We start from the raw sequence: 27,041 nt of genomic DNA, 5'->3' as shown, positions 1-27,041 counted from the left end.
GAGAATAAGGAAAACGAACAAAGAAAACCTGTCACCCCAGCCATCTGGTACCACGATAAAACGGCGTCTAACGTCTCACTCCTCCACCCATTACCTTTTGTTTAATATTCGATAATCTTACGCTGTTTACTTACGCTTCATGTAGTACATAGCATGTTACAGCAGCGCAGTGGTGGAACCTGCTATTTGTTTTTGCAAGGCATATTGTAATATAGGTAGTAGCAGCGACACCACATACATACGTGTGGTGCAGCAAAGACATCTTTCTGGCCGGCCTGTGTGTTTAAATACTCTCAGACCGCCATTCATCTCGTTATCCCTTTTAAGATCTTCCAAAAATCGACGCAAACAAATGCGCACTCACACCTCCCTTCCCTGCCGGCTTTCCCGCCCACGTCGTACCACGCTACACACGCGGCCCCACGCTCATGCCTGTCCTCCGACCGAGCAGACATCCATGCGCCATAACCATCAATTCCCACCGCCGCCTATCCCATCCAGATACGAGCAGTCGTACTCGAGTCCCCTGCCGAGCCGCCCATAAGGCTTGGCACTGATCTCGCTAATCTAATGCCTCGAGACGGTCCGATCGTATCGCGCGATAAAAAAAAAAAAAATCAAAAGCCAAAATAAAATCTCATGCACTACGGCTGATGCGCGCGGGGGCAAAAATTGCAGCTTCTGTGGATCGAACACAGTACCTCCAGATACCGCACAGAGTGGTTTGTAACCGAAGTTGGACTTCAGTCTGGCGCTCTCCCAAGTGAGCTAAAGCTGCTTGATCACCTTGACAATAGAAAACGCTTTGCTTGCTGCATTTATGATGATCATATTGATTGCAAAATACAAACAATGCATTGCTGCCTGGTGGTGAATGGTGAGCGAGCTTCTTGGTAAGAAGCTTTTGTCAACCTCGTCTTCTACTTTAACCCTCAACCGAACAACCTTAAGATCAGCAGACGCACAAACACTCAGACATGATCACTGCAACTATGGCGCTGCAACCCCTGGCGCAAGCGACGAGGTACAGAGTACGGAGTACCTGGGTACCCAACAGGACATGGGGAGATGAGGTTTCTAGACCGCGCACGCGAGAGGCCAGGAGCTCGGTCTATTATTTTTTCACCGCTTACGATTAAACAGCTTGACAGTCGACCTCGGGCGTAATAACCGCCGCGCGTAATGTGAACCCCCGTCACAACCCCGAGAGGCGCGCACAGAGTGACGACGATTGCGCTCTCTCTCCCACGGGGCCTCCACCACGGATGACGAAGGACAACGCGCGCCCCGTGTTCCCCGGCCGACTCGTCGAGATTCGGTGCTGCAGGCCGCTGGCGACGCTCAGGCTTCCCGCCGTCGTCGTCGTCTGCGGCACGGCGAGAGAGTGATAGTGGTTGACGCGTCTCGCGATAGTGAGCATGGCATCTCCTGTTCAACCAAACATTGCCGTTTCAGGGGAACAACCGCCAAGGATGCGCGAACCCCGGCAGGGATCTCTTCGCGGTGCAAGATACGGCCACGGAGAAGTGACAAGGCCGGTCTGGTACGGCAAGACGGCACCAACAGACGGCAGGCTGGAGGATTTCAATGCCAAGCGTGGGGCGTCGACTGCCGCCCCGTCTTGCGAGCTCGGTATCCTCGTCGCGTCTCGTCCACGCCGTGCCCCCGACTCGGGCAACGACGCAGACGGCCATGCCAAGACATGGCGGACTTGAGAACGCGCCCATTGGTTGACCGAGCTGCGTCACCTCCGGCTCGCACTTGCATCTTTTTCGTTAGATCGCCCAGCCCGCACCGCTATCGATACCTAGCATACGCGTGTATTCCGCTTCGGGGTGCTATACTTCAACATGTCCCTCCCGCCGCTGCTCTCCCTCGCCATGCCGTGCCTCGCCGCTCTCTGCTCAATCCGTCATGAGGCTCTCAATCCTCGCCTTCCTCCCTCTGCTGGCCGGCGCCTCTCCTCTCAGTCTCAAGTCCAAGTCTGACAGCAATCCTCTCTGGTACGACCAAGGTCTCTATGGCGCCTACCCGACACAGGAGTACGTTTCTTTTGACTTGAGTTCCCCGCGCGTGAACATACTCCAATGGAACTCCAAATGCGACCAGAGCTATACCTTCCTTGAGCCTCGAGGCCGGTCCGTCGCCGATCCTGGCCCAATGATCTTGGACGCGCGCGGAAATCTCGTCTATACGGAGAAGAAATATGGTCAGGCCATGGACTTGAGGGTGCAGAGGTACAAGGGAGAAGATTTCATAACATTCTGGGCGGGCAATGATGACGGGACTCATGGGCGCGGAAGATACTACATGGTGAGCTATTACGGCCTGCTCAACCACTGCCTCAATTTAACGCATAATAGCTGGATTCTTCGTACGAAGTCAGACATGTAGTAGGCCCCGCCAACAACCTCGAAGGAGACCTCCACGAGTTCCAATTGACCCAGAATGGTACTGCGCTCATGACCATTTACGAAATCATACCGGCAGACTTGTCTGCCATGGGAGGACCCAAGGACGGCTGGATCTACGACGGCCTGTTCCAGGAAATCGATGTTGCTACGGGCGACTTGATCTTCCAATGGCGCGCATCTTCGCACTACCACATTAGCGACTCGTTTGCGCCACGCAAGAGCAAGGGAAAGAGCCACGACGACGCGTGGGACTATTTCCACATCAACAGCGTCGACAAGGATGCCGATGGAAACTACTACATTAGCTCGCGCTACATGCACACAATCACTTGTATCAGCCCTAAGGGCGAAGTCTTGTGGAAGCTGGGCGGCGCAGCGAGCGACTTTCGGGACCTCAGTCAGGGCGCCGCGAGCAACTTTTCCTGGCAACACCACGTACGCTGGTTCCAAGGCAACCAATTGACCGTATTCGACAACGCCGCCTATGATAACAACGTCGCCACGATGCCGTATTCGCGCGGCCTGCTTATCCAGCTCGACATGGAGGCGATGACCGCAACCCTTATCACCGACTTCGTCAGCCCTATGCACATTTCCGCGCACTCGCAGGGCTCCGTCCAGCGCCTCAATAGTGGAAACTACTTCGTTGGGTGGGGACATTCGGCCGCGTACACTGAATTCACTCCTCAAGGACATGTGGTGTGTAACGTGCATTTCGGCGCGTCGTCCTTCTTTGGCTGGGGTTGGATCAAATCATACCGGACGTTCAAAGGCGCATGGGTCGGGCGCCCGAACACACTCCCCGCGATTGCGCGCAAGCGGAACAAGGTCTATGTGTCGTGGAACGGGGCAACGGAGGTCAAGAGCTGGAAGCTGCAGGGCACGGACAAGGTGAAGGGCAACTTCACCGACATTGACACCATCAAGAAAAACGGTTTCGAGGACGCCTTCTCCATCACGGGGACGTATGGAGATTTCCTCAGGGTCGCGGCGCTGGACAGCGAAGGCGAGGTCATGGCTGTGTCGGAACTGATGAACGCGGTGACAGGGCAAATAGTAAGTGATGTCCTCATAGCTCTTCTCTTCCCGTCAAACTAACACACCACCCACCAGGTCAACCACGCCTACACACCCATCCAAGACTCCGACGTCGTGCCCCTCCAGTTCCTGCTCGTGCTCCTCTCGCTCGTCACCCTCGCCGCCGCAGGCTACGCCGTGCGCAAGCCCGCCCTCGGCTACGCCAACGCCATCCGCCTCCGCTTCCGCCGCGTGCACATATGAGCCGCCACCGCCGCCGCTTCTGGGACCCCTCCCCTTTTTTTCCTTCCGTGCCGCGTGTGTCCCCTCACTCTCACACACCTTGGCTCCTGCCCCTTAAAGCGAGCTCCGCACGCGCGCTTCGCCGCGCCGCGTGGCTTCCGTCGTCACACTCGACCCCTTGGCGCCAAGCCGCGCTGGAGCTTGCCGCGCGTGCGCGTGGCGTCGGCCACGTGCTTGCTGGTGCGCTACTCTAGGCGTGGCGCTACCTATGACCTGATCGCTGGAAAAGGGGAAGTTTAAAACGAGAATGCGGGGAAATCGATGATGATGCGATTATATGGTGATCTGCCTGCTGGTGGCTGGGGGTTGGTTGGTTGTGGATGTGCGCTGCGGCGCGGGAGGTGCGCTTGTACGGATGCGGATGCTTCGCTCTGCGTGTGGGACCATGCGGGAAGAGAGGCCTGTTTGGAAGCACGCTGTTGCCAGTGGTCGAGAATGTTTGGCTGTGGACGGAATTGGGGCCTCATACCGGAGGAGCCCTCATGTACGGGAGCGAGATGGAGCATGGAGCACGGAACACGTCGACTTTATTCTTCGACGGCATCCCCATCAGCATTCTTCAACTCCCAACAATACCATAGAATATTGCTGTTGAAACAACAGCGAAAAATCAATTACTAGAAGCAAAATCAGATAATCTATAATCAGTCAATCAAGCAAGCATGCCTTTTAACGAAAGCCACTCTTTCCAAAACCCTTAAGCATAGCCATTTTTTACACCGGACCGGCCACCATGTCAAATCCCGTCTTACGTCTGAGCCGGGCATGCAACAATCCATAAGAGAAAGAAAAGGAGAAAAACAATATCAAATATTGTCTCTCCATTACCGCCACCACTGGGTGCCGCTGCCGTTGCTATTACTACTCCTAAGACCCCACCCAGCATCTTCTCAGCCATTCAATAGTAGAGATCATGTGTGACCCATCCCCTTCCTCGTTCATCAATCCAGTTGTGCTTTTTTTGTTTTTGTCGTCAGAAGTTAAAGCCATTCCCCCCGGAATGTAACCGTAAGTGAAGTTGTTGGAAGAGAAGCGCTTGCAACCTCACTTCGCCGAATAGCTCCCGCTCCCGCTCAGCCAGTCTCCCAGAATCCCATGTCCCATGTTCGCTCAACCCGATAACCGCTTACTTCCAGAACGAGAAGCAGAGCCCAACGCCTAGCTGTTCGCCTGCGCCAGCACATTCTTCATCAGCAAGCCATCATACAGCAAGAAGCCGGCGTCGGCTCTGGCCTCGCGTACCCCCGCATCATCCGCCAGCTTCTCCTGCAACACGGCCTGCAAATCGCCGCCGAGAGCGCCCAACCGCCCCTCACACGTCTCGCAGAGACAGAGCCCACAACCCACCGCTTCTGGGCTGCCCGGCTGGATCGGGTCGCCCCATTTGTCTGCGTCTTGCTCCGTGCAGCACTCGACAATTGCCGGCGACTGGCAGACATTGCACCAGCGATCGGTGGGCAGGAGCGCGCTCTCGAAGAGACGCGACAGCGCTGCTGAGAGCTCTTCTTCCACTTGCTCCGGGGTCAAGTAAGGTGGACGCAGTGCCCGCATCCGATGTCCGGGACAGCTCAGGATTCCAACTCTATCCATTGTGCACTCCGTACACATAACGGTGGCTTTGAGTCCGAGTTCGCGGTGCCCGTCATGCAGCTCCGTGTAGCCCAGCCCGTCGTACCATGCGATTACTGTGGGCTGCTTCCATTCCAGCCCGAACAGGCTGAACATTATGTTCGAGCACCAGTTACAGTTGCCCAGAGGCTGCATGAATCTAATGGGATGTGCCATGCTGGTGAGGATAACCGTGAGCGGGCCTCTGTGCCCATCAGCGTCAGTCAAAACCTCGGATCGTGGCTTTGGAGGCGGGGGCTTGTTGACAGAGCTGAATGCAGGAGTACTGGTGTTAGTCAGACTAGAGTCCTTGTTTGTATTAGTATCGGTGGATGATGGCGTATTTGTGCTGGGTGCCTCGACCAAACTGCGGCGCTTCCGTGGAGACTTCACTCCTTCCGGCTCATCTTGTTCGAAGGGCTGCTGCTGCTGGTCTTCCTCATCCTCAACCTGGCCGCTCACAACTTCGTCGATGCGTCTCTTTCCAGGATTAGTGGGGATAATCTTCTCAAAAGTGCAAGGAATCTTTGCTTTCTTGCAAGCCTTGCATGGTGGCTGATCAGTCTTGGATTTTAGCGAGCAGCTCTTCTTGACTTGCCGACATGCCGTGCAGGTGACGTATGGACGGAACGGGATGTATTCGGCTTCGGGAGGTGGAGTGTAAGTGGCGCGGTAAGGATATGCTTCGCGAGCGGGCCCTGCAATGCATTTCATGCCTTCACCAAGACATTGCTCGCAGGGAATGTCGTGATCGTCTTCGTTCTGCGTGTAAGAACAATCCTCCATACGGTCTTGGCAGCCTTCGCAAGCCTGTTTCTTAGCAGGCGGGATAATAAGCTCGCAATCGACATATTTCTCTCCTCCAAACGCATCAATACATTGGACACACGGCCAAGTGTTACCAGTCTTCCGCATGGTGCATTCCTCGCCATTTATCCGGCACCTGATACAGCCACGCGCAGATGGATGCCCACGTAAGTCTTCATGCTCGCCTTTAGGGTCAGGAATGGCGGGCAATCGAGGCTCCTCTTCGCTTGGGCAATCGTAGCGAACGTATCTCTTACGGGGTCGCAAGACTGGACCAAAGCTGCCAACTTCTTCTTGGCGTTGGTCAATATCCTTCCAGATGTGTTCGTCATTGAGTATGTTCAAATGCTCTTCAGGCCAGTTGTCCGAGTGTTGAGAAAGTAATTCTCTTCCCTTTTCGAAGCCCAGGTTAAGTGTGACAATACAACATTGCCCAGATTGTCGGGCGTTGAGCAATGAAGAAACCTTCGGTTGCCTAGGCACACCATCATCTTGGTCATCATCATCATCATCATCGAGATCATTTCCTGAAACTTGGTGCAGTGTAGCCCTCTTCTTCGGCTGTTGTTTGCGTCGCCGTTCTGCGTTGGGATCAAACGTTCCACTGTCATCACGGTCGTACCACGTAGTCCTCACTACATGGCTACCGTTGCGTGCGCTTTCGCGGAGTGAGTACTTAATCTGCTGTCGCTCCGGGGACGGTGATGGGCTGCTCGAGCTCGAGCTCGAACCGGAAGGGTCTGTTGGCGTTTGAGTATTGTCTTCAGCAGAACCAAGATACCCTGCTGATGAGGATATGATCTGTGTTCCAAGTGTAGGATCAAGCGTAAGGTTTGTGGGAGTGGGTTGAGAAGGCTGAGGAGTGAGTCCTGTGCTACTTCCCCTTCTGATCTTGTTTGTCGCATCATCACTTCTGACAACGTTTGGCGAAAGTGAAAGTTCCTCGACAATGTCCTCGAGCTGCGAGCTGCCAATAGCTTGCTGTCTTCCCTCGCTAGGATGCGTTGCGATTTGCGTGGTGTCAGATGTAGTGGTCAATGGTCCACCACCGAAGAGCGAAACGCCAAGGGCCGGCTCCTGACTGGATGGTGTATGAGGGCGGGTCACATTATCGGGCAACTCTTCTATGCCTATGTCTGACCAGAATTGGTTGTCAAAATTCCCTGGTTCATTTTCGATTTGTTGCCGATTATCTGAAACCGGAGACCCCAGGAATGACTGAGAGCGAGCGTGGCTCATTGGTTCCGAAGACTTCCTTGCCTCCGGATTACTCATAGTGAGCGATTATAAAGGTACTCGAAGTGAGTCGCGTCAATCTGGAGTGATAACGATGATGAGTGTGATGATGATGATCAGAATGTCTAAATCTGCGAAGCAGTCCAAGACACGACGCGGGGTATACGATGTGAGATGTCGCCAGGTTGGTTGGAGATCGATCGGTACAGACTTTGCGACTATAGTCGGTGCGGGATGTGCTGCAGATAGCTAAGGGGAACTAAGCGGGCAGATGTTTTCCGTCTGATGGCTTTTCAGTGACGGGTGATGGTTCGTATGTACCTTTGCGCCATAGGTATATGCAGTCGTAGGAGTGGTACGGTTACGAGATGATGGCCTTAGGACAGGGTCGCAGTGAGGGTCGGTTTCGATAACGCTCCTTGTTTAGGCACGTACTTGGTTGATGGAAGCCTTCTGCCGAGAAGGATGAGCGATAGCGATGATTGCCGTGGACTGGGCTGATGGAAAGTATCGCGAATGTTTGGCAGAAAAGTAAGGAGTTGACGGGTAATGAGGGTTGCTGCAAGGTCGTGGTTGTTAAAAGGAAGGAACGGGCCATTGCCTAACTGGATCGGGTTGAACTTTTGGTCGTCTGCTGTTACCAAGTCCTCGACTGCCCATCCTGATACTTCCTCCATTCACCAACCCTAACAAGGTTGCGTGGCACCTCCATAACACAGCCAGAAATGTTATAAGCTCCAGGCTCTTCATAGCAGACAAAGCAACGATAACACGCCCAACGCGTCTCGCAGCATGCATCTCCATAGACTCTGCCAATGTGGACGGACAAAAGCCCACAACATTGACGATGTTACTGGATATTCCGATGCCACCCCGTCTGCTAAGCCGCTCTCACAACGACAACCTCAGTCCGTCGAAGAAGACATGGCGCGAAAGAGCTTGGAATACAACCTCACAAGGATTCCGCGACAAATTTGATGAGAAAAGTTGAAGATGAATGATGCGACAAGAGAGAAGAAGAAGAAGAAGTTAGAAGTCGATTTAAGAACTCACTAAAGCGAAATCACATGATACGACAATAGCTATAAAATCGCTATTGTCAGACCAGCCATTGTCCTAGGGGACTTTATATTAAAGATTACAATTAGGCTATATATCTCGAAATCTCTATATGTTTGCGCGCTTCCACAAGCGGCCATGCCAAATCGTATGCTTTTCCATGTTTCGTCCCAATCCATCGTCATTCGTTAACGTCAGGAAAATAATAAGGGTATCTTGCGGAAAAATAAGAAAAGAAAAACAGAAACACAAATTCATCTTTACAAAAGCAACATGGCTCCCAAAACAAAAGCAGAGCACCAAGTAACGAAAAGCGGTACTGTGGCAACAGCTGTACTGCCAGCCACCGCGGGCACCGGGGGTACGACCGTTCCCGCTGCCGTTGCCGAAGACGTCGTCGTACTCAAGGTGCTAGAGGCGGTAGATGTCGCACTCGTGGCAGCGGCACTTGTCGATTGGGCCCCAACGGAAGAACCAGAGCTTGAGCTGTCCGTGCTGCTGGCGCTGTTGGAGGCGGATGAAGATGCCGCTGTAGAGCTCGGTGCGGCTGTCGTTGCTGTCGATGAAGCACGACGAGACGTCTCGCTGGTTGCCGTACTGGCCCCAGAAGTGGGTCCAGAAACAATCGACGCAGTAGTCGTCGTCGTGGCCTGCGCGGAGCTGGCAGCTCCGCTTGAAGCACCGCTGCTGACAGGGGCGGCAGTCGATTCCGTGGCGCTAGTAGCAGTTGCGGATGGAACAGCTTGACAGTAAGTCGGTGGAGTAGCCATCGCTGCGCAGAGGACAGACAAGGCATCGAGCGTGCCTGTGAGAGGTCCTGATACTGTCGTACTGGCAGTCACGGTGGTTGAAGCCAAGGGCAACACAGCAACTAGCACCTGGTGCTTGACCGGCGATGTAGCATCTGTTGGCGCAGGTGTTAATGACTTGAAAACGCACGATCGTCTGGATAAGAGCTTACCTGAAGCATGGCCAAAGAGGGTTGCATTGACAGGTTCGGAATCCTTTACGGGTACCGCCACGTGAGACAGCACTTTCGGAGTGCTCTGCGGGAGATGGCTGAGCGGTGTGGCAGCTTGGACGTTATTCCGTGCAATCGACACAACGTAGGAACCTGTGGTCGTTAGCAAGCTATCTAGTCACTAGCTTCCTTCTCAACTTACCATTCGTAACGTCCGGTCTTGAGACCAAAGGATTCGCCAACGTGGCGAATGGGAGAGCCCCCGCGGCTAACCATGCTAGCTTGACCATCTTGAAGATCAGAGTTGAACAGGAGGCTGGAATATTTCTTTGAGATTGACTTTTTGAGATTCACAGGGAATGCAGAGAAAGAAAGCAGAAGGGAAGGAAACAATGCAAGTGGGTATCGTGGAATGTCATGGTTGGTGGTAAGCAGGGTGGCTATGCAGACGGCGGTGGTTGGGAGAGGCTGGGACGGCACAAGCCTGATGAACTTCCACCCCCTGCGCGACATCGTATAAGGCAATATATCCATTAAAAAAGGACATGATAGCAATGCAGATAATATTGAGGTTTGCACCGACATAGAATCGCGAAAGTCTGATATGCTAAAGTGCAGGGGAAGGGGGAAGCTGTCCGTTGCAGATGTTGGTTGTTGCATCATCGCAGACAGGAGGCTGGGGCAAGCGAGACATGGGCAAAGGACAACTCCGTCGAGACTGGCGAAGCGACCGTGCAGACATGAATTTTACTCCATCAGACCTGCCCAACGTGGACAGTAGCATGCAATGACACGACGCGAAGTATTGGGCTGTCACCAGTTGATTGGGTCTCGGAGGCTAATAGTGGTTTTTGAATCACACCAATCAATGGATTGCACGAATTTAGCAGGCAAGCAAATGATTTCAAGTACTCAAAGGTTCCAATTTCGCAGTATCAAATATCTAAGCCTCCTACTCAAGTACCTACGCTGTTCTTGCTCAGCGGCAAAATTCAAAACCTTCAGGCTGAGACCAGGTATCAGTCGAGATATTAGTTGGACGTTGTCACGCGTCGGCATAGATACGAGGATTTCGTTGTAATGTCGGTCACCCGTGAACGACACATGGATAGGCCTAACAAAGTTCGAATTAGCTATGATCAGAGCGTAGCAAATTTCGAAAAATAACAAGATGGGTTCTCGGATCAGACAGCAGTTGGAACAATAGTAAATCAACACGAAGGTTCAGAACAGGTCTGTGAGTTATTGTTTTATCATCATTCGAGAAAGAAAACTGTGAAGAAAAGAAAATTGTCTCTTACCTTGTCATCAACTGAGACCAAATCCAGGCAGGACTCGTCAAATCCATACCATTGTGCAATCGCTGAGGTATCAGTAAAGACGGCTTTTAGTCAGTTCTGCGGCGTTTGAAGAAAGAGTCCAGCGTCTTCTGCTTTTCGTCATGCTTCGAACTGCCAACACCACCACGGGTCCTTTTGAGGGTTTTCATGTGCTCTTGGCCATTGATCGTTTTGATCTTAGTAACCCATCCGTGAAGAACCTTTGGAGCACCGGGTACCGTCGTGCTAGAAGCAGTCGAGACATGTTCGGTATCAGCAGCTGGAGAACGTACCGGAGCTTGAGGCAAATCTGATGTACTGTTCTCAGACTCGCCAGCATCGTTAGTGTTGGTGGGTTGCTTCTCATCATTGGATTCTGTCGGAACGCGCGCAAGTGACTCGCCTGCGGTCATGACCAATTCAAGATATCCGGTATTTGAGAAACCGCATATGTTCTCAAGAGAGGATGACCTCCTCTCAACCGTGATTTCACGATCAAAGCTGATGCTGTAAGGAGGCAACCGTCGCAGAATCCTGCGCCAGAGGACTGAAAGGATGATCCCATGTGACACGATGGCAACGATGTGCTCATCAGGCTCACTGGCAGATTGCCACAAGGGCGCAATGTGCTCGTCCAGAAACTCATCCATGCGCTGCGCCATGGATTCTTTCGACTCGACATCAACGGACTCAGGATCATCCTTCTGTGTTTCTTGATAAGGTTGCTTGCCAACCTTGTCCGAGCCATTAGGCCGGTCACGCCAAGGCTTGCCTTCTTGGGACCCAAAATCCTGTTCCTTCAACACAGACAGGCTTGTAATTGCCAGTGGCTGCTTCGGAGCAGGATGCGGGTCTTCGGGCGCTGCTTGACCATCGCGGATGAGTTGTGCAGTCTTGAGGGCTCGTTGTAAAGGAGAAGCAAACAAGTGCGTAAAGCTCAGACCTTTGTCGCGGAGATAGCGGGCGAGGTAGGTAGCTTGGTTGAAGCCATGGTTGGTCAGTTCCGAGTCTCTGCTACCTGCACTATGAGGGTTAGCGATGAACGCGTAGGCACACAGGATGCTGCCATACTATACTTGTGCAACGTTGTCGACCGTTTCGCCGTGACGGATGAGGAAGATCCTCATGGTCGGACGGGATGGTGAGGTTGAGAGAAGCGAAAATGACTGGGTGGTGTGGCTTCGCGCCGGCTCTCGCTTAGAGGATGCGTGACGCAAATGGACGACAGGACGACCTCACTCGTCTGTCAGGCTGTCATCAAAAACTCCAGACTGTTGTGGTTGTGCGTTCGTCGCGCAGGAATTTTATATGGCTATCTTCCGTCGTGTCATGCGTGTGCCAGGGCAATCACGATGGGTGGCTCTTTCCCAACTCGTCCAGCTGCTCTTCAATTCATGAGCAAAGACGGGTAGGTAGGCAACGCTCTTGCATCACTGCAAGATGCAACTTCTTTCCATTTTAGAGTAGCAGCTTTGCTTTACCTGGCGAACGCCTTCTTCTACCTAATTCACCACCATATCCTGTCCATCCCATTGTCTCTCTGCGCGCCATTTCGTCTATTATCCGATATCCTACTCCCAAGCTCCTGTTGATATCGGGACCCTCATCCTTTAGATCTCTTTTGCTTGCTGGTTTCAACGGGCTTCCATGTCTCCTAGCCTCGTCCGTGCCAAAGCTGCGCTTCATCGACTGTTGCTGTTACTCAAACATCCAAAATCCTTTTTCAGAGGCCGCAAAGAAGAAAACAAGGCCAAGAAAGACTTAATCAAAGTACGGAATGAACCTGGTCCTTCTACGGAGCCTACGCCTGTTCCTCCCACGGAGCCTACACCTGGGCCTTCCACAGAGCCTGCACCTGGACCCTTCACGGAGCCGCTCCGGGCTGTAACAGTGGTGTGGATAATGCCTAAACAAATAACGCCCTTGCTGACATGTATTAGGTTAACAAAAAAGCCCTGGCAGATGAGCTTGCTAATAGAATCCCCACCCTCAATCCACCCGGGACCCCCCCAACAGACCTGCCCGAGCCCGACCCTCCACAAGGTATACTCCGGGAAGTCACAATGGTGTTTTCCGACGGGCCTCTCCTCCGAAAGGTCACGACGAAGTTCGCAGCAGACGAAACTCCGGCGGAAACGGTTGAAACTGAGGTTCCTCTCGCTTCGAGGCGTGCAACAGAAGTTGACGCGCAAGTGCCGATGGTTGAAAAACCTACTGAAAAAGAATTTGTGGACCTCACCAAAGAAATCCGACGATTGTCAACTCAACTCGATCACCCAATCCTCGGCCAGCCCACAGAAAAGGAAATCGAAGAAGTCACGGACAAGATCCGTCGGTTCTCCAGGAAACTCTCCGATGCCCCAGAGACCTTGTCACCCGAAGACCGCGAAGACCTCGAACGTGAACTTGCCGTTGAAGCAAACAAACTCGCAGACAAACTCCCCGTCGAAGCATCAGAGGCCTCAGCAGCAGATATTCCACTACCGCCTACAAGGGCACCCACAACAGGGCCACCGGCAGAATTACTACCACAACCCATCATTATCCAGCCAACCACTGGGGCCACCACCACAACAGTCATTGAGATCGGCCAGCCAAATATCAGCAGTAATGGCGAAGAATCTGTTGAAAAGGTCACCAAAGTCGTCACCATCGTCGAGCCAGAACCCAGAAGCAGTCCCAATGAACCAGCTGAGCCGGCCAAACCCGCCGAAGACACCAAACCAGTGGAACCCGCTGAAACCCCTGCGGAGCAGCCGAAGTCTCCCGAGCCTCCAAAGCCCCCAGAGCCACCAGGTCCCCCTGGGCCCATCCATCCAGACGAGCCGGTCAAGCCCCACGAGGTCGTTCCACCGCCTGAGAATGCAATCATTGTTCCACCAGAGGCCGGTGGAGGGAACCAGAATCCCTGAGGACAGTTCCGCCTCAGTGCTTTATGGCTCCCCCACGTCATCCCACCAGAGGCCGGGGGAGAGGGCCACAATTCCCGAAGATGGTTCTGTATCAGTACCTTATGGCTCGCCCACCTCGTCTACCCAACCCAACGAATTTACCGATGATGACGAAGAGTGGCAAGACTTGGGGCAAAGACACATAGAGACACTGGCCTCTGGCGCGCGGATCGGCTGGCGGGAGTTCGAGTTCAACCCGTTCCCTGCGCACGGGCTACGTGAGGATGAGAACAAGATACGGTTATGGTGGGCAGAGGACATGGTTAAGTCGCGTTTGGTAGCGTCGAGCTTTTTCAACAGGGATCCGAACCATGTAGACAATCCTCGGCGGTTGTACAAGGGCGACCTGGTGGAGGCGGATGCGGTGGCTAGCGGCGCGGTGAAAGATGACAAGGTTGCGGAGATTGCGGTCCTGCGGTCGACGGCTTACTTGGAGAGGGACGCCTACAGTCTCAATTTTACTTAGCTTGGCGGATGCGGTTGGTAGCCCTGAAATTCCTAGAATCCATTCTTCTTCCCTATGCTTCATGGTATTAATCAAAGAACCTTCAACCTAGACCAGAGGAAGCTTAGGGATGGAATAGCCAAATGTGCCCGATTCCCTTGCTACATCCGCTCCAGGTATTCCCCTGCAAGCTGTTATATACAGCCAAGCACAATCATCATATTCTCGGAGACTAGAATGGTCAGTGACGAACTCCGTTCTCATGGAGATATTTGATCAAGCCTCTTTACGACAGAACCATGAACTTTAAGCCATGTTGTTTCGAAGGGGCAACCGTATCTAGGTTGAGATATCTAGTGCAATCTTGTGCTCGAAAACAACCCACTCCACGTACGTTTTTGATAGAAAAGTGCAACTTATAAAACTCTCCCCCATCCACCCACCCCACACACGTCCTCAACACCCGCAATCTCAAGCCACAACTGAGACAGCTTCCAGAGACGCCCGACTCCACATCCATCTTGAGTCCAACCAGGGTCTATAGACTCAAGTGGTACCATAGTCACACCCCGCCCAGAAAACACCAACTAGACTCTACACCTACCGTGTGATGAGTTAGCCACGACGACCTGCATACACCAGCACCACTGCACGCATACACAACCACAGCCTACCGATGCTCACTACAACCCATCTCTAACAGCAAAGTCCATCACCACTACCACCACAATCACTAATTACCGCCCCCGCCCCCACCAATCCACCACAATCCTGAAAAACGTGCAAATAGATAAGCCAGAGACAGCCTCTTTAGGCCGAATTCATCGTCCAGGACACCGCCAACTAACTCTGCTGGAATCCTGCATTGGTGATGGTGGCGTGCTTGCTCCGTGCGATTGCTCTGGCCCTTAAATCCTATCTGCTAAAGTTAATAGCTGCGCCGCGCCGCTCACGGCAAGCACACACGCGCGCACACAGGCACACACACAGAGGCAGACACAAGCGATGCTATGCATATGATACGATAGCATGACGGCAGGCGTAGCCAGCCAGGCAACCAGCCACCAGCAACCAAGCAATCAAAGTGCTAAATAAACGATTTTCAGCACCCTGTCTAGCCACCATCATCGGCATCGGCATCGGCATCGGCATCGTCATCATCATCATCATCGGGTCGAGGAAGAGGAGGATGAGGATGAGGAGGAGGCCCTTAAGGTCGGGAACAAAAGGGGAATTGTGAGTGTGTTGGGGGATTATTGCTCAAAAGCCAGCAGCCAGCTCCTCTAAGCCAGACAAAAAAACAAAAAAACCCGAAGGAAAAAGGAAAAGGAAAAAAACAACCATTGCCCAGACCGAACCTTACCAAACCAGACCAGACCAGACCAGACCGTGCTGAAACCAAGTCGAGGTGGCCGCTGCCTCCAAGACGCGCTCTCGCAAAAGCTAGAAGCCAGAACCCACTACTCGCCACTCGTAATAGGAGACCAGGCCGCCTTCCCCTCTGCCGCTGCCGCTGTCGCTGCCGCTGCCTGCATCACCGTAACCATCGCCGTCGCCGTCACAACCTCAACCACCACCACTCACTCACTCACTCCCTCCCTCCCTCCACACACCCTCCCTAATCACTCCGCAGCATACTCTCGACCAGATCGCCCAACGGGCCCCAGAAGTCGCGACTGCCATGCGCAAGCCCGTGCTCATCGACAAAAAGCACGTAGTGCTTAAAGCTAGTGTTGAGATGGGGCTCGAGGCCCAGCGCAATGACGACGGGGTAGTGGTGGCAATAGACGTGCGCGTAGACGCGGTACAGCCGCTTGAACAGCTGGCGGATCAGCGACGGGAACTGCTTGGGGAACGCGACGCCGATGCGCGACGGAAACATGGCTTCGTTGTCAATGTTCGCTTGCACCCACGCCATCAGGTGCTCGATGTACTCGGGCGCTGCCATCTTCGTCGGCCGCTTGTAGTGCTCCGAGTCTTGCCATAGGTACTCGAATCTGTGCGGTGCGGTTAGTGCGAGCTCTGCGCAGTTGCTTAGATAGGGTGGGGACGAACTCGTCCGTGGCCTTCATCTCCGGGCAGCTCTGCGGAGAGCAGAACTCCGTTATCGAGCCGTAGATCAGGTTGATCTGGTTGTAGAAGTCGACGACTGCGCATCACAAACACACACTGTCAGCACCTCTTTCCAATCCCTCAAAAGACCCCCCCTCGCACCATGGGCGCTTCTCCCTTGCTCCGTGTGCTATTTGTTGTCTGCCGCGGCTACTCACCATTGACGGCCAGCCACTCGCCCAGATCCTCTCCCTCCGGCAGCTGCACCGCCTTCCGCAAACTGCCGCTTCCCAGCGTCGCCTCCGCGAACTGCTTCAGCTGCCACGCGCTGGTGCCGCGCTTGCCCTCCTTGGCGCGGAAGGCAGCGGTGCCGTTGCCATTGCGCCCGGCGCGGTTGTTACTGCTGCCATGGACGGTCCCGTCAGCTCTGCGTCCATTGTTTTGCCTGAAGGTGTATTGCGTGCGAGTGGTGCCCGCGGGGCGGGGTTGATGGTGGGGGTGGGGGTAGGAGTGCGGGGAGGGGTGTTGGGGTGGGATGGGCTTGCTTCCGCGCTGCTGGCCAGGGCCTTGCTGCGGGAAGCGCGAGAAGATGCTTTGGGGATATGGGTATGGGTGCGGGGGTTGCGCGGGCGCTGGTCCTCCTGCTCGCGCCGCCGGCTCGCTGCGCCACCACCCGTCGTCGCTGTCGTCGTCCCAGGCAGCGCGGGCACTGGCGCTAAGGAACGGCAGCGCGGGCGGCGTGGGAAGCGTGAAGACGGGCGGGAGCGCTTTCGGCGTCGGCGGATACAGGGACAACGGGCGCGGGTGTGGATGCGGATGCGGAAGCGGGGGGGAAGGGGCATGGACGAACATGGTGGTAATGAACGAAGTCATGGCTCCCTCGTATCGCGCAGGCGACTCTTATGCGGCGGCGGGCGGATTGGAATGATCGGTCGCGGGGTGCGTGCTGTGCGTTTTGCATTCCGGCGGTTAGCTAGGGAACGAGCGACGGGAAAAAAAGAAGGGAGGTGGCGCAAGCGGTACCTGGATTGTCGAGGAAGGCGAATGTCGCAAGCAAAGTCGTGGTGGCGGGTGGGCTGGGTGAGACAGACAGTAGAGATCGGGCGCGCGCAAGAGAGAGAGAGAGAGCGAGAGAGCGAAGGTGGTGAGGCGCAGATTGGGCTTGGGCGGCGCTTGTGGCAGCAATCGATTGTAAACAGGCGCCGAGGGTGACGTGGGCCCCGCAGCACGGGAGATCCTCACCGCGCAGATGATCCTCACGTGGGAGGGTATATGCGATTCGTGTGTTAATGGCTTTCTTCTTTGACTATGAGTATGTAGGTACTCTTCGAATCGCCAAAGTCGAGGAAAATGGATGGATGTAAACAACAACAAAACAAACAAACCTTCTTAAAGCTTAGCTGCCTATCATTCTCCCCACCCATCATCTTCCCACCCGCCGCTGCTCCTCAGCAAACACAAACACCTCCCCCAAAATGAAGAGCGACACTCGCTCATCTTCCCATGGGGCCCCAGGCCCTCATTACCCGACCCATTCAACCGGCGCCTCCTCCACGCACCCAGCACTCTCCGGGTCACCCGGGCGTTGATCAATACTCGTAGAGCAATTGGCCGCACAAGCACTTCTCATCGGATTTAGCAACAGCGATGAGATGAGATTGCGCAATGTCAATCAAACGCAATGCAGCAATCTCGGCGGCTGTGGCGCCCTGACCCGACCAGCGAGTGAGGCTGCAGAGAGTGAATGAACTCTAACCCAACCTTGGGAGGAGCCAGGTCACGTACTACATACGTACCCAATAGAGTTTTTGGTGGGTAACGCAAGGACTCGACCCTGCGAACAGATGGGGCTGCCTGGCTTAATAATTGCAGGCAGTTATTAGCTGGCTTCATCAAGCAATGCTCAGCCCTGCCGGCCAACTCACACCAGCCGACGATCAGCACAGCCCGCCAACCGTGACAAGCCCGCCGGCGACCGGTGTGCTCCCACCAAGCACCATGCAAGCACGTAGCCAAGACATGGGACATCCCAACTAACCACGACATGCTAGGTAGACGCCTGATAGACGGCCACGCCACGCCTGAGCGTAGACCTTGTAAACCCTTGCCCTGCAGCCCGGCTCGGATAGGCGGCTCGGTCAGGGCTTGACTTGCCCGCCCGCGGACGGATGACCGCGCTGTCCCGACTGCGGGGGATTGGAAGGAGCGTGGAAAGGCTCGCACGTACGCCGCCTTGGGGGGCCTTGGGTAGGGCGTGTAGGGCGGGAGGATTGGTGGCCTAGTATGTATGGATGTACATGCGCGAGTGCTGATTGATTACTCTAGGCAGCTGCGCGCGTGGTTGCAGCAACAAGATTTCAAATTCCGGATACGGTAGTGCGGTTGCGGGTCGGCGACAGGAAGGGTAGTAGGTAGTGTGGTAGTTAAGCAAGGCAGCTCTCGACCAACCGACCCGTGCGCGCGCGCAGTATCTGTGAACGGAAGAGAGCAAGGACGAGGTGGGGGGGTCTAGAGATCGCACGTCGGATTTAACTACGGTAGTTCGTATGGTAGTTGGAGGCTTGGAGCAAGACCTGGCAGATCAGGGCGGCCCAGAGCGAATAGATCTATCTGCAACAAGGGCGTCTCAGACACGGGCAGAGAGACATCCCAACTTCACACACACCAAAACGAATCCGCAACACCCAGGGCTGGCTACATGCCTAAGCGACGGGCGCCGCCGACGACTGGCCGGCCGCCAAGAGGGTTCGTTGGTTAGAGAAGAAGGTTGCGCGTTGCGCGGTTGACGTTCTCCGCAATAATTTTACTCGGTTCTCCGTGGACCGTAACGGCCCGGAGGCTGTGGGCGAACGAACGTCAACGACGAACGAAGACGGATGAAGCGAAGCGAAGCGAGAATAGCGATGAGCAAAGGCTTGCTGGGAGAGGGTGTGGAGAACCTATTGGAGATGCTTGGATGGCCTGGCTGGCTTGGGCATGGCGTGTGCACCCCATCACAGACTCACAGACTCAATTGCACGCACGTTGCGACTTGTGGGGTGAGGGCCAAGGGAAGCGAGTTAGAGGTACAGTGCAGGTGAGCAGTGTAATGCGCAGTAGTAGTGAGGTGAGCAAGCACGCGCGTGAGATGTCTCTTCATCATGAGTTGGTCAGACTTTTTGCTAGCCTCAGCTAAAAAAGCACGGTGCTCTACAACAGCCAGCAGCTACGTGTAGGGCGGCGGCTGTGCGGGCGGGCATGGAACGCACACCAGCCTCATCAGCATGACAGCGCTGAGCCATTTTCCCCCTTGGGCAAGCAGGCGGACTGAAAGCGGATGCTGATGATGCTGGGTGGACGGTGCTGGAGTGGTGGGACAGGGGCGCAGAGGCCGCAGCGACGTCATCGGGCCCCGCCGGTCAGAGACCCTGCAGATGATGCCCCGACAGGGACAAAGTCATCATTCCCCGCAGCGCCGGTCCGTAGCAGATGTCCAAGGAGCTGGTGCCAGCAGTGGGCAGATTTCGCCGTCATGGGGTAGTATAAGTCGCCTTGCTTTCCAGGGGTCGATGGCTGCTGTTGAAACAAGAGGATACAAATTCCAAATCGTCGTCCGCACCTACCCTCCGCCCCTATCCATCCTTCGACTCCAGCTGTAAACGGGCCGCCCGCCAAACGCATTAGCAAATCAAGCAAGCAAGCATGCCCGAGCGCAGCAGCAGCACCAGGCTCGCCAAAGGTACGTGCAAAGAAATCTTTTATCAACTTCTGGACCCGCGGGGCCTAGACCGCGCGCGCTCCTTGGCCCCGCCAAGCCACAGTGCTGCACTCCTCACCCCATCTTGGCTTTTTGCCAGTATCGCGGGAGGATGAGCGGGGAGAAAGAAAGAACAACAACATAAGGCGAAACGAAGCGGAGGCGGCTGAGTGTCCGCCGTCGCTTCATCTTTCTCCCCCTTGCGATAAATACCACCATGCATGCACCCCCGCTGATCGCACACAGGTCTTCGTCGCACCCGCAGCACAACCAGCAGTCCTTGTCGCGCAAACAACTCGTCTACCACCACCACCACCATCACCACCACAACCACGACGACCATTTCCGCCAACCCAGCTCCCAAGCGCCCCGCCCGCACAGCCGCCAACCCAAACTCCCCCACCGCCGTGCCTCGCACCTCGCTCTCGCGTTCCGCCAGCAGCACCTCCGTCCCCGTCATCACCACCATGCGCGCCGAAGAAGCAACCAAACCCCCCTCGCCACTCGTGCGCCACAACAGCGCCAAGTCGTCGTCGTCGCCGCACCAGCGCTCGCCACTGAACGACGCGGCCCTCGCGGCCATCGACGCCCGCGCCCAACGCCGCGTGCAGGAGCTGGAGCGCGCGCTCGCCGCCGCCCAGGCCCAGGCGCGCCGCTCCGCCGCCGAAGCCGAACGCCTGCGCGTGCTCGCGTCGACGACCATGTCCTCCTCGGCCCCTACGTCACCCACGACGCCCTCGTCCACCACCAACACCAACACGGCCCCGCTGCCCGTCCCCGCCCCCGCCCCGGCCCGCAAACACGTCCCCAGCATCTTCGGCTCGCCGCCCAGCCCCCGCAGCACCACGAGCAGTAATAGCAGCAGCGCGGGGCTGATGGGCCTGGGCAGCGATGGCGGCAGCAGCACCGGCAACGAAACCGCCCAGCTCGTCCTCGAGGCCCACCGCCATTGCGCCATGATGGAGGACCGCCTCGTGTTCCAGAAGCAGATTGTGCAGCTGCGCGACCGCATCTACGCGCAGCAGAAGGAGGCGGCGCGGGAGCGGCGCGCCTGGGCCGTCGAGCGCGAGGGTCTGGTGCGCGAGGTCCGCGAGCGCGATGACCGTATCCGCGCCCTCGAGGAGCAGTGTGCCAAGCGCATGCATGTCGTGCGCGCTGATAGCATGGGCGAGGAGGTCGTCGGCAAGTGAGTGCGGCGCTGCCTGCCTGCCTAACTGCCTGACTTTATTCCTACCTGCTGTGCCTGCCGGCGCTGCGCATGCGCCCCACGTCACATGCCACACGCCGCCGCCGTGAGCGTGCACCCGCTCCGCTCCCACACATGTACTTAGGAGCAGGAGCTGCACGCGCGCTCGCCGGCCACGGCCACAGCAGCCACACAACCGACTCAGCGGCGGATCAACACCAGATGCCCACACCTCCATACACATACAGAGCATCTCTCTCCGCCCAAACCACCACAACAACCTCACCACAACCACACGGGTCACACACAGACACGCGATCCCGTCTTCATTCTCGTCCTCTAGCATCGATTATTCGATTGCTTGCTTGTTTGCTTGTTTCTTTGCTTGTTCACCGGCGTCCGTTCCCCCACCTTACATACCCGCAGAGATACCCACACACACACGTACGTGCGTATACGTACACATGATTGAGATACCTATTGTATTAGTTGTATTAGTTTGTTAGTTCGCATGCATGGCATGGCATAGCCTGTCTGGCTGGCTGGGTTTGAATGTTATTTGTGTCGAACGATTGATTTTTACTTTTGTTTTGGACTGAGTGTTGCGTTATGCCTTTTTGTGAGGTTTTTTTTTTTTCACGGCGTCAGTCATTGCAGACCTATCTAATATGTGTATGTATATACTCATAACACTCATGACACTCACGACCGAGATAATTAAAAAGCCTCCCGCACCCGCGCGGTCGATGGTGAAGAAAGAGAAACATCGTTGTCATTATCATCGTCATCTCCATCGTCATTGTCATTATCTCCGTCTTCGTCGTCGTCACTACATATGCTTCGTTCGTTCATCGGTCGTTTCCTCGTAATCCCACCCCCCAAGCCCAAGCAAAAACCAAGAACCCAGAACCCAAAACTGCCGTGCCCCCCAACTCTTCTGTCTCGCTCCCACCGCCGCTGCCGATGATAGTATTGTGGTGGTGGTGGCGGTGGTGCTGCTGCTGGTGATGATAGTGATGATGATGGTATGGTGATGATGACTGCAGCCGTGCGATTCCAAACCCTCCCAAGCAAAAAAAGACCTTCGTGCCGTTGAACCCGTCCGTCTGCCCGCCGCCGCCATTGATGATGATGCTGAAGTGATGGCGATGGTGGTGATGGTGGTGATGACGGCGGAGACGGTGCCCAAAAAGACGATTCCCACACTCCCAAACTCCGAAACCTGATGATGACGAACGCCGCAAAAACGACACCCAAACCCAAACCACGACTCAGGAAGTCGCGAGCGATCTCCCCCCTCCCCACTCACTCCGACCCGGAGAAGCCAAACCGGAACCCTTCAAGGTTGGGGTGCAGAGCCGTCCCCACACCTCCCTGCGCCGACGACGACTCGCCGCCACGCCCGAGACCAAAGGCGGCTTCGGCTTCGGCTTCAGCAAAAGCCTGCGCCTGCGCCTGCGCCTCCGCCTCCGCCTCCTCCACGACCTGCAGGTGTGCTAGCCACCGCTCCTCGATTGTGGCCGAGACTTCGCGCGGCAGGTCGAGCGTCTCGAGCGCGGCGGCACGGTGGCGAGCGCGCTCGGCGAGGTAGTTGCGCGCCTCCGTGTCGTAATGGTAATCGTCGTTGTCGTCGCCGCCGAGATCGAAATGGATGGCGTCGGCGAGGGCGGTGGCACGGGAGGGCTCAGGAAGGTGCGGGTAAGGATGCGGGTCCGGCGGGCTGGGAACGGCAGTGAGCGGGTTGGGGGCGTGCTCGATCTCGGGGTTGGGCGCAGGGACAGCAGCACCAGCCGCCTCCAGAAAGGGCTGCCGCAGATCGATGAGGTCCCCACGGGTCATGGTGGTCGAGACCAGCGTGGGCACACCCACCGTCGCGGGGTTCTTGCCCTTTCCAGAGGGACCGTCGCGCCTGCCCCCTTTGACCTTGAGGCCCGCCATCATCCTCGACAGCTTGCCCTTCGTCTTCGCCCGGAAGCGATCCCAGGGCTTGGTAGTAGCTGGAGCAACGGCCGGCGGGGCCTCATCGCCCTCACCCGGGACCGGCACGCCCACCCGGAGATCGAATTGCTGCCACAGCTCGATGGTGGAGTCGAGCAGGGCGTCGGCGCTGGAGAAGACGTTTGCGAGGAGTGTGGCGGCGTCGGCGACCCAATTCTGAGCCTGGGCTTCGGCGGCGCTGAGCATGCGCTGCCCCGACGTCGCCTGCGCCAGCGGCTGCTGGACTTCGTCGCGGAACAGGTTGCGCATGCGCTGCGCGACGATGCGCTGTTGCCGGGCGGCCTCCTCTGTAGGAATGGTTCTGTGAAAAGTCACTGTGTTCTTTAGAGGAAAGATGGGAAAGACGTGGTGAAGGTAAGCCATACAAGGTAAATTTCTTCCATGCCAGAGTGACGTCCTTCCACGCCTGGACGGTGGCAAGGCGCTCCTCTAAGGGCACCGAGTCGGCAGTGGGTAAATTTGCAGGATCGGCCCTTAGCACCGCATTGTCAAGCTCACTGACCTCGGCCGCCCAGCCCTCAAGGGTCTCGTTCAGGCGCCGGCAGAGGCTCTCGATGTGCTCTGAGTCCTCCAAGCTCAGAGGCAGGCGGTGAAATGCCGTGCGGAGGTCGTTGTGGATAAGATCGGCGGCCTGCGTGAGGTTGTTTCCGAAATTATCAGCGTACGTGAGCTTCTGGATCTCACGCTTCAGCTGCTCGACATTGCGGCGCGAGCGAAGGGCGAGCAGAGAGTTGGCACTGTGCTCTTGCTGGCGAGAGGCTTGTGTTACGGCGGAGGGTTGTGTATGGTGACTCGAGGCGGAGGCCGTCGGAATCATGGGGGGTAGAGCAGCCGAGCTGCCGAAGAGCTGCGCGTGGGTGAGGCCACGGGATGACGATGTCGGAGCAGTGCTAGCGTTCGTCTGGTGGGTGCGGGCCAAGGTGTTTTCGCGCGTGAGTTGGCGGGAGGAGGAAGGAGAAGCAGAAGAAGGGATCTGAGAAGACATTTTGGTGGTATAAGGTGGTGTGAAGGTAATGTGGAAGTTATAGGTGTTTGTGGTGCGCCGAGAAAATCGTGATGAGGTTGAGGAAGCGTTGGTGGTGGAAAGAAGGGGAGAAATCCATGGATGGGAGGTCGTTTATATAGTGCACAGGCAGAATAAGCGAGCCTGATGTTGAACTGAAGTGAATGAACAAGTCGTAGGTAGTGAAAAGTGGACATAGGTAGCGCTACGTAGCGCCTTCCGGTTGTTTAAACAGCAGTGCACCGTGCACATTAGAGGTGAATGAAGAACAAAAGTGAATGTATTGACTAATGTAATTTGCCAGCTTAACCTCAAACAATCCTTTCACGAGGGACCCCCGAGGGGGGAAGGGATTGGAAGCGGAGGAGTGGCGATGCCCGCCGGGGCCAGGACAGGAACAAGACGTCCCATGCCCTAGTTGAAAAACCCAGCGGGTGGTTCGATCTCCGCCCACAGACTCGTTCGGCGCGCCATTGAGAAGGCGCGCAGACTCAAAGGTGGGCGGGTTCAGGGTGAGGGGGGCTAATTTATATACTATAGCACTTTGTTTGCTCCAGGTCAGGATCTACTTGCAGATGGGCACCTGAACGGTCATTGGGTCATCTACCATATAACCTTACTGATTGTTTGCAGGCAGTGGTTCGTCGTCATCTTCATCATCGCTGTCATGGCCCTGCACGTCCATGACCCGCTGACCTGCTTTCTTTAGCAGGCGGCGTGACCATGCACGAACAGTTTTCCAAACACCCTATGATCAGTCAGTAGCTGCTTCACATACCACCGGGGAAACACTTACGTAAAGGAATGTAGCAATACCAATCAAAATGACGAGCCAAGTGACGTTGCCCAACCTGTCACGTCCGGTATTGCCAACACGGACAGTAGCACCACCGCGACTCCTGAGCGCAAAAAACCGCAGCGGATTCGTTGGAAAGAGTCTTAGGAAGCTCATAAGGCCAAGAGTAGCAAAACCTTTGACAAAATGGAAGGACCATCCCTCAGGCAACCCCTCGACAGGAGCGACATAATCATCCGCATCGTCAAGAGGCAAAAACGACCCGTATGGATTCAAGTAAAAATTGATGATGGGGTCAGCGATGAAACCCAAGACGAACGTCGCCAAGAGGAAGACGGCAAGTGTCAGGCCGACCTGAGCCGCAGTACCGCTGATGAGGCGTCCCCACGTCATGCGTTCCAAGCGATATCGAAAACCGCAAGTGGGACACTGCCAAAAGTTCCGTCTTCCATAAGAAGGGTCAGCGTGGCGCCATGCTTCAAGGCAGCCCTCGTGAACATAGCGGGCAGATCCCCTGCATTTGCACGGTCTGATCAAAGGACCTTCTTCAGACTCGTAAGTTACATGTGGAGCAGACCGAAACATGCGTGGTAGATGCTCCGTAGGTGGATGAAAGGTAGGTAACACCGTATCGAGGCAAATGCGACACTGGCGAGGTCGATAATGCTTTTGATGACCAGGCTCTTCAGATCTGCTACCCGCTTCGTCCTCTGCGGACGGAGGGTCGGCGACAGGTGGATGTTCGTCTGCAGGATCATACCAACCTGGCATACTCGAGTTGCGGTGCGGGGTTTCTTCCGTCGCGGCAGATGCGGAAGCGCTTGACTCATCGGTAGGCTGTGCAGCTTCGTCTGGCCATCTCCATCCGGGCGCGGCCTGAAAACCAGTTGAGGCCATTCCGATCAAAAGGTAAATGCGCAGCGGGGGCACTGGATGTTGCGAATGCGCTTATGGAACTTCGTGCTATCTTATCCTGTGGGTAAAGGTTAGACAGTTAGGAGTCAACGTAGAAAGCGTAAGAGTATCCAGATACTGGGCCCGCGTGCATCGCAGCGTTCATGCTGGGCGCCAACAGTCTGGATGAGTGATTGATCGAGGTGAAGTGAAGTCGGCTGAATGGTGAAAGAAACTGCGGTTTTCCGCTGCCAAGGAACACGTGATCGCTCTGGCGCGAAAGCCAATGAAATCAAGGCAGCTTGCTTATCCTCATCCAGCTCAACATTGTCGTCTTCTCAGATCACTCCCACCGCTCCTCCAACGGCATCGCCTCCTCTCGGATGTAAACAATTCCACATTTGGCGCCACACTTCACCGGGCCTGGATGGCTGACCGCGAGGCGCGTAAGGTCTCACATACCACCTACAAGCACGTCTACAACGAACACCCGACTACGAGAATATTATTCCAAGATGTCGCGAGAATCACATAAGATACTGCCTAGTCGGATAGTGTCCATCCGTATGGCGCCTTCTTGCTGTTTGCTGGCGGGACAATGAACTGGAGCATAAGGCGAAGGGTGCAGGTAACACTGGTACGGAGAAGGTGCTGGCGGCTGGCAATACTGGAGGTATCCTGAAGGGCAGTCCTAGTCCGTATAAAGTCGACCCCTGCGACAGCTACTTCCCGTAGAAGGCCGCCGCCATTGGCAAGAGCGCGATCAGCGCGAAGATGTTCCCGGTACACGTGGAAGGCTTGGAGCCGGAGGATGCGATTCACAGTCCTCTTTACACTCAAGGGGGCTATAGAGGGTGAGCTGAATGGTGACACCGTTGGTATTGGTAAGCGCTCAGCCTTCTTCAATGGTATTTCATAACCGCTTTCTTTAGATACGAGAGTGCAGAGGGCGCAAAGGGCCCACGCTTCCATAAGTTGAGCTCCAAAAGGTTGAGGACTACTTGACCAAACTGTAATTGTGTAATGGATAGCGGTGTGAGCGTCTAGCTGAGCACGATACAGTGGTACGACTATAAATGATATGCATGCGAGCATGGTCTAGTTGCGTGCTTTCCCCAGGTCTCACCAAGTGGCGTTTCTGATAGAGCTATGGCACTATATCAATCTGTTGTCCTTCTATGTACGGCCGTAACCAGGAGCAGTCCCTGGGGGCATGCATAGCATGCAGTACTCTAGTGAAGAGCAGCTAGAAATTC

The 27,041-nt window shown here is 55.5% G+C and overlaps 11 protein-coding genes and 1 non-coding gene across 12 annotated transcripts; 3 read left to right on the top strand and 9 right to left on the bottom strand.

Annotated features, from left to right (window-relative positions):
• Nucleotides 1-673: 673 nt before the first annotated feature.
• On the bottom strand, nt 674-778 carry K452DRAFT_t62. The gene has a single exon. It is a non-coding gene; the product is annotated as a tRNA-Phe (tRNA).
• A 1,037-nt stretch (nt 779-1,815) lies between these two features.
• On the top strand, nt 1,816-3,845 carry K452DRAFT_168393 (uncharacterized protein). Its single transcript, XM_033535760.1, has 3 exons — nt 1,816-2,313; nt 2,364-3,470; nt 3,528-3,845. Exons 1-3 carry the CDS (start codon nt 1,915-1,917, stop codon nt 3,693-3,695), a joined length of 1,674 nt encoding a protein of 557 aa, XP_033398976.1. The 5' UTR covers nt 1,816-1,914; the 3' UTR covers nt 3,696-3,845.
• K452DRAFT_168404 (uncharacterized protein) lies at nt 3,754-4,396 on the top strand. Its single transcript, XM_033535761.1, has one exon. The coding sequence runs from the start codon at nt 3,996-3,998 to the stop codon at nt 4,353-4,355; it is 360 nt and encodes a 119-aa protein (XP_033398975.1). The 5' UTR covers nt 3,754-3,995; the 3' UTR covers nt 4,356-4,396.
• A 388-nt stretch (nt 4,397-4,784) lies between these two features.
• On the bottom strand, nt 4,785-7,388 carry K452DRAFT_357617 (uncharacterized protein; the record flags this gene model as incomplete). Its single annotated transcript, XM_033546133.1, has 1 exon — nt 4,785-7,388. The coding sequence occupies one exon, from the start codon at nt 7,386-7,388 to the stop codon at nt 4,893-4,895; it is 2,496 nt and encodes an 831-aa protein (XP_033398974.1). The 3' UTR covers nt 4,785-4,892.
• A 1,143-nt stretch (nt 7,389-8,531) lies between these two features.
• On the bottom strand, nt 8,532-9,790 carry K452DRAFT_357616 (uncharacterized protein). Its single transcript, XM_033546132.1, has 3 exons — nt 9,608-9,790; nt 9,406-9,558; nt 8,532-9,348 (listed from the first exon to the last, which is right to left on the bottom strand). The coding sequence occupies exons 1-3, from the start codon at nt 9,693-9,695 to the stop codon at nt 8,705-8,707; spliced, it is 885 nt and encodes a 294-aa protein (XP_033398973.1). The 5' UTR covers nt 9,696-9,790; the 3' UTR covers nt 8,532-8,704.
• A 1,002-nt stretch (nt 9,791-10,792) lies between these two features.
• Nucleotides 10,793-11,851, bottom strand: K452DRAFT_325858 (uncharacterized protein; the record flags this gene model as incomplete). Its single annotated transcript, XM_033544810.1, has 2 exons — nt 10,793-11,747; nt 11,796-11,851. The coding sequence occupies 2 exons, from the start codon at nt 11,849-11,851 to the stop codon at nt 10,793-10,795; spliced, it is 1,011 nt and encodes a 336-aa protein (XP_033398972.1).
• A 3,863-nt stretch (nt 11,852-15,714) lies between these two features.
• K452DRAFT_286081 (uncharacterized protein) lies at nt 15,715-17,308 on the bottom strand. The gene is made up of 5 exons (XM_033540228.1): nt 17,196-17,308; nt 17,023-17,118; nt 16,391-16,572; nt 16,176-16,269; nt 15,715-16,117 (listed from the first exon to the last, which is right to left on the bottom strand). The coding sequence occupies exons 2-5, from the start codon at nt 17,043-17,045 to the stop codon at nt 15,739-15,741; spliced, it is 678 nt and encodes a 225-aa protein (XP_033398971.1). The 5' UTR covers nt 17,046-17,118; nt 17,196-17,308; the 3' UTR covers nt 15,715-15,738.
• A 2,545-nt stretch (nt 17,309-19,853) lies between these two features.
• Nucleotides 19,854-21,098, top strand: K452DRAFT_297021 (uncharacterized protein; the record flags this gene model as incomplete). Its single annotated transcript, XM_033541977.1, has 2 exons — nt 19,854-19,890; nt 20,155-21,098. 2 exons carry the CDS (start codon nt 19,854-19,856, stop codon nt 21,096-21,098), a joined length of 981 nt encoding a protein of 326 aa, XP_033398970.1.
• Nucleotides 21,099-21,727: 629 nt separating this feature from the next.
• Nucleotides 21,728-22,308, bottom strand: K452DRAFT_168112 (uncharacterized protein). The gene has a single exon (XM_033535759.1). The coding sequence runs from the start codon at nt 22,215-22,217 to the stop codon at nt 21,924-21,926; it is 294 nt and encodes a 97-aa protein (XP_033398969.1). The 5' UTR covers nt 22,218-22,308; the 3' UTR covers nt 21,728-21,923.
• A 91-nt stretch (nt 22,309-22,399) lies between these two features.
• On the bottom strand, nt 22,400-24,077 carry K452DRAFT_307417 (uncharacterized protein; the record flags this gene model as incomplete). Its single annotated transcript, XM_033543068.1, has 2 exons — nt 22,400-23,393; nt 23,458-24,077. 2 exons carry the CDS (start codon nt 24,075-24,077, stop codon nt 22,400-22,402), a joined length of 1,614 nt encoding a protein of 537 aa, XP_033398968.1.
• A 298-nt stretch (nt 24,078-24,375) lies between these two features.
• On the bottom strand, nt 24,376-25,989 carry K452DRAFT_357610 (uncharacterized protein). Its single transcript, XM_033546131.1, has 2 exons — nt 24,892-25,989; nt 24,376-24,843 (listed from the first exon to the last, which is right to left on the bottom strand). Exons 1-2 carry the CDS (start codon nt 25,786-25,788, stop codon nt 24,712-24,714), a joined length of 1,029 nt encoding a protein of 342 aa, XP_033398967.1. The 5' UTR covers nt 25,789-25,989; the 3' UTR covers nt 24,376-24,711.
• Nucleotides 25,990-26,119: 130 nt separating this feature from the next.
• K452DRAFT_286076 (uncharacterized protein) lies at nt 26,120-26,925 on the bottom strand. Its single transcript, XM_033540227.1, has one exon. It carries the CDS (start codon nt 26,878-26,880, stop codon nt 26,329-26,331), a length of 552 nt encoding a protein of 183 aa, XP_033398966.1. The 5' UTR covers nt 26,881-26,925; the 3' UTR covers nt 26,120-26,328.
• Between the last annotated feature and the right edge of the window lie 116 nt (nt 26,926-27,041).

The sequence above is a fragment of the Aplosporella prunicola genome (genome assembly GCF_010093885.1).
Source record: "Aplosporella prunicola CBS 121167 unplaced genomic scaffold K452scaffold_9, whole genome shotgun sequence".
In the NCBI taxonomy this organism is placed as follows: Eukaryota; Fungi; Ascomycota; class Dothideomycetes; order Botryosphaeriales; family Aplosporellaceae; genus Aplosporella; species Aplosporella prunicola.
This window is presented reverse-complemented; position numbering and strand designations above follow the sequence as displayed.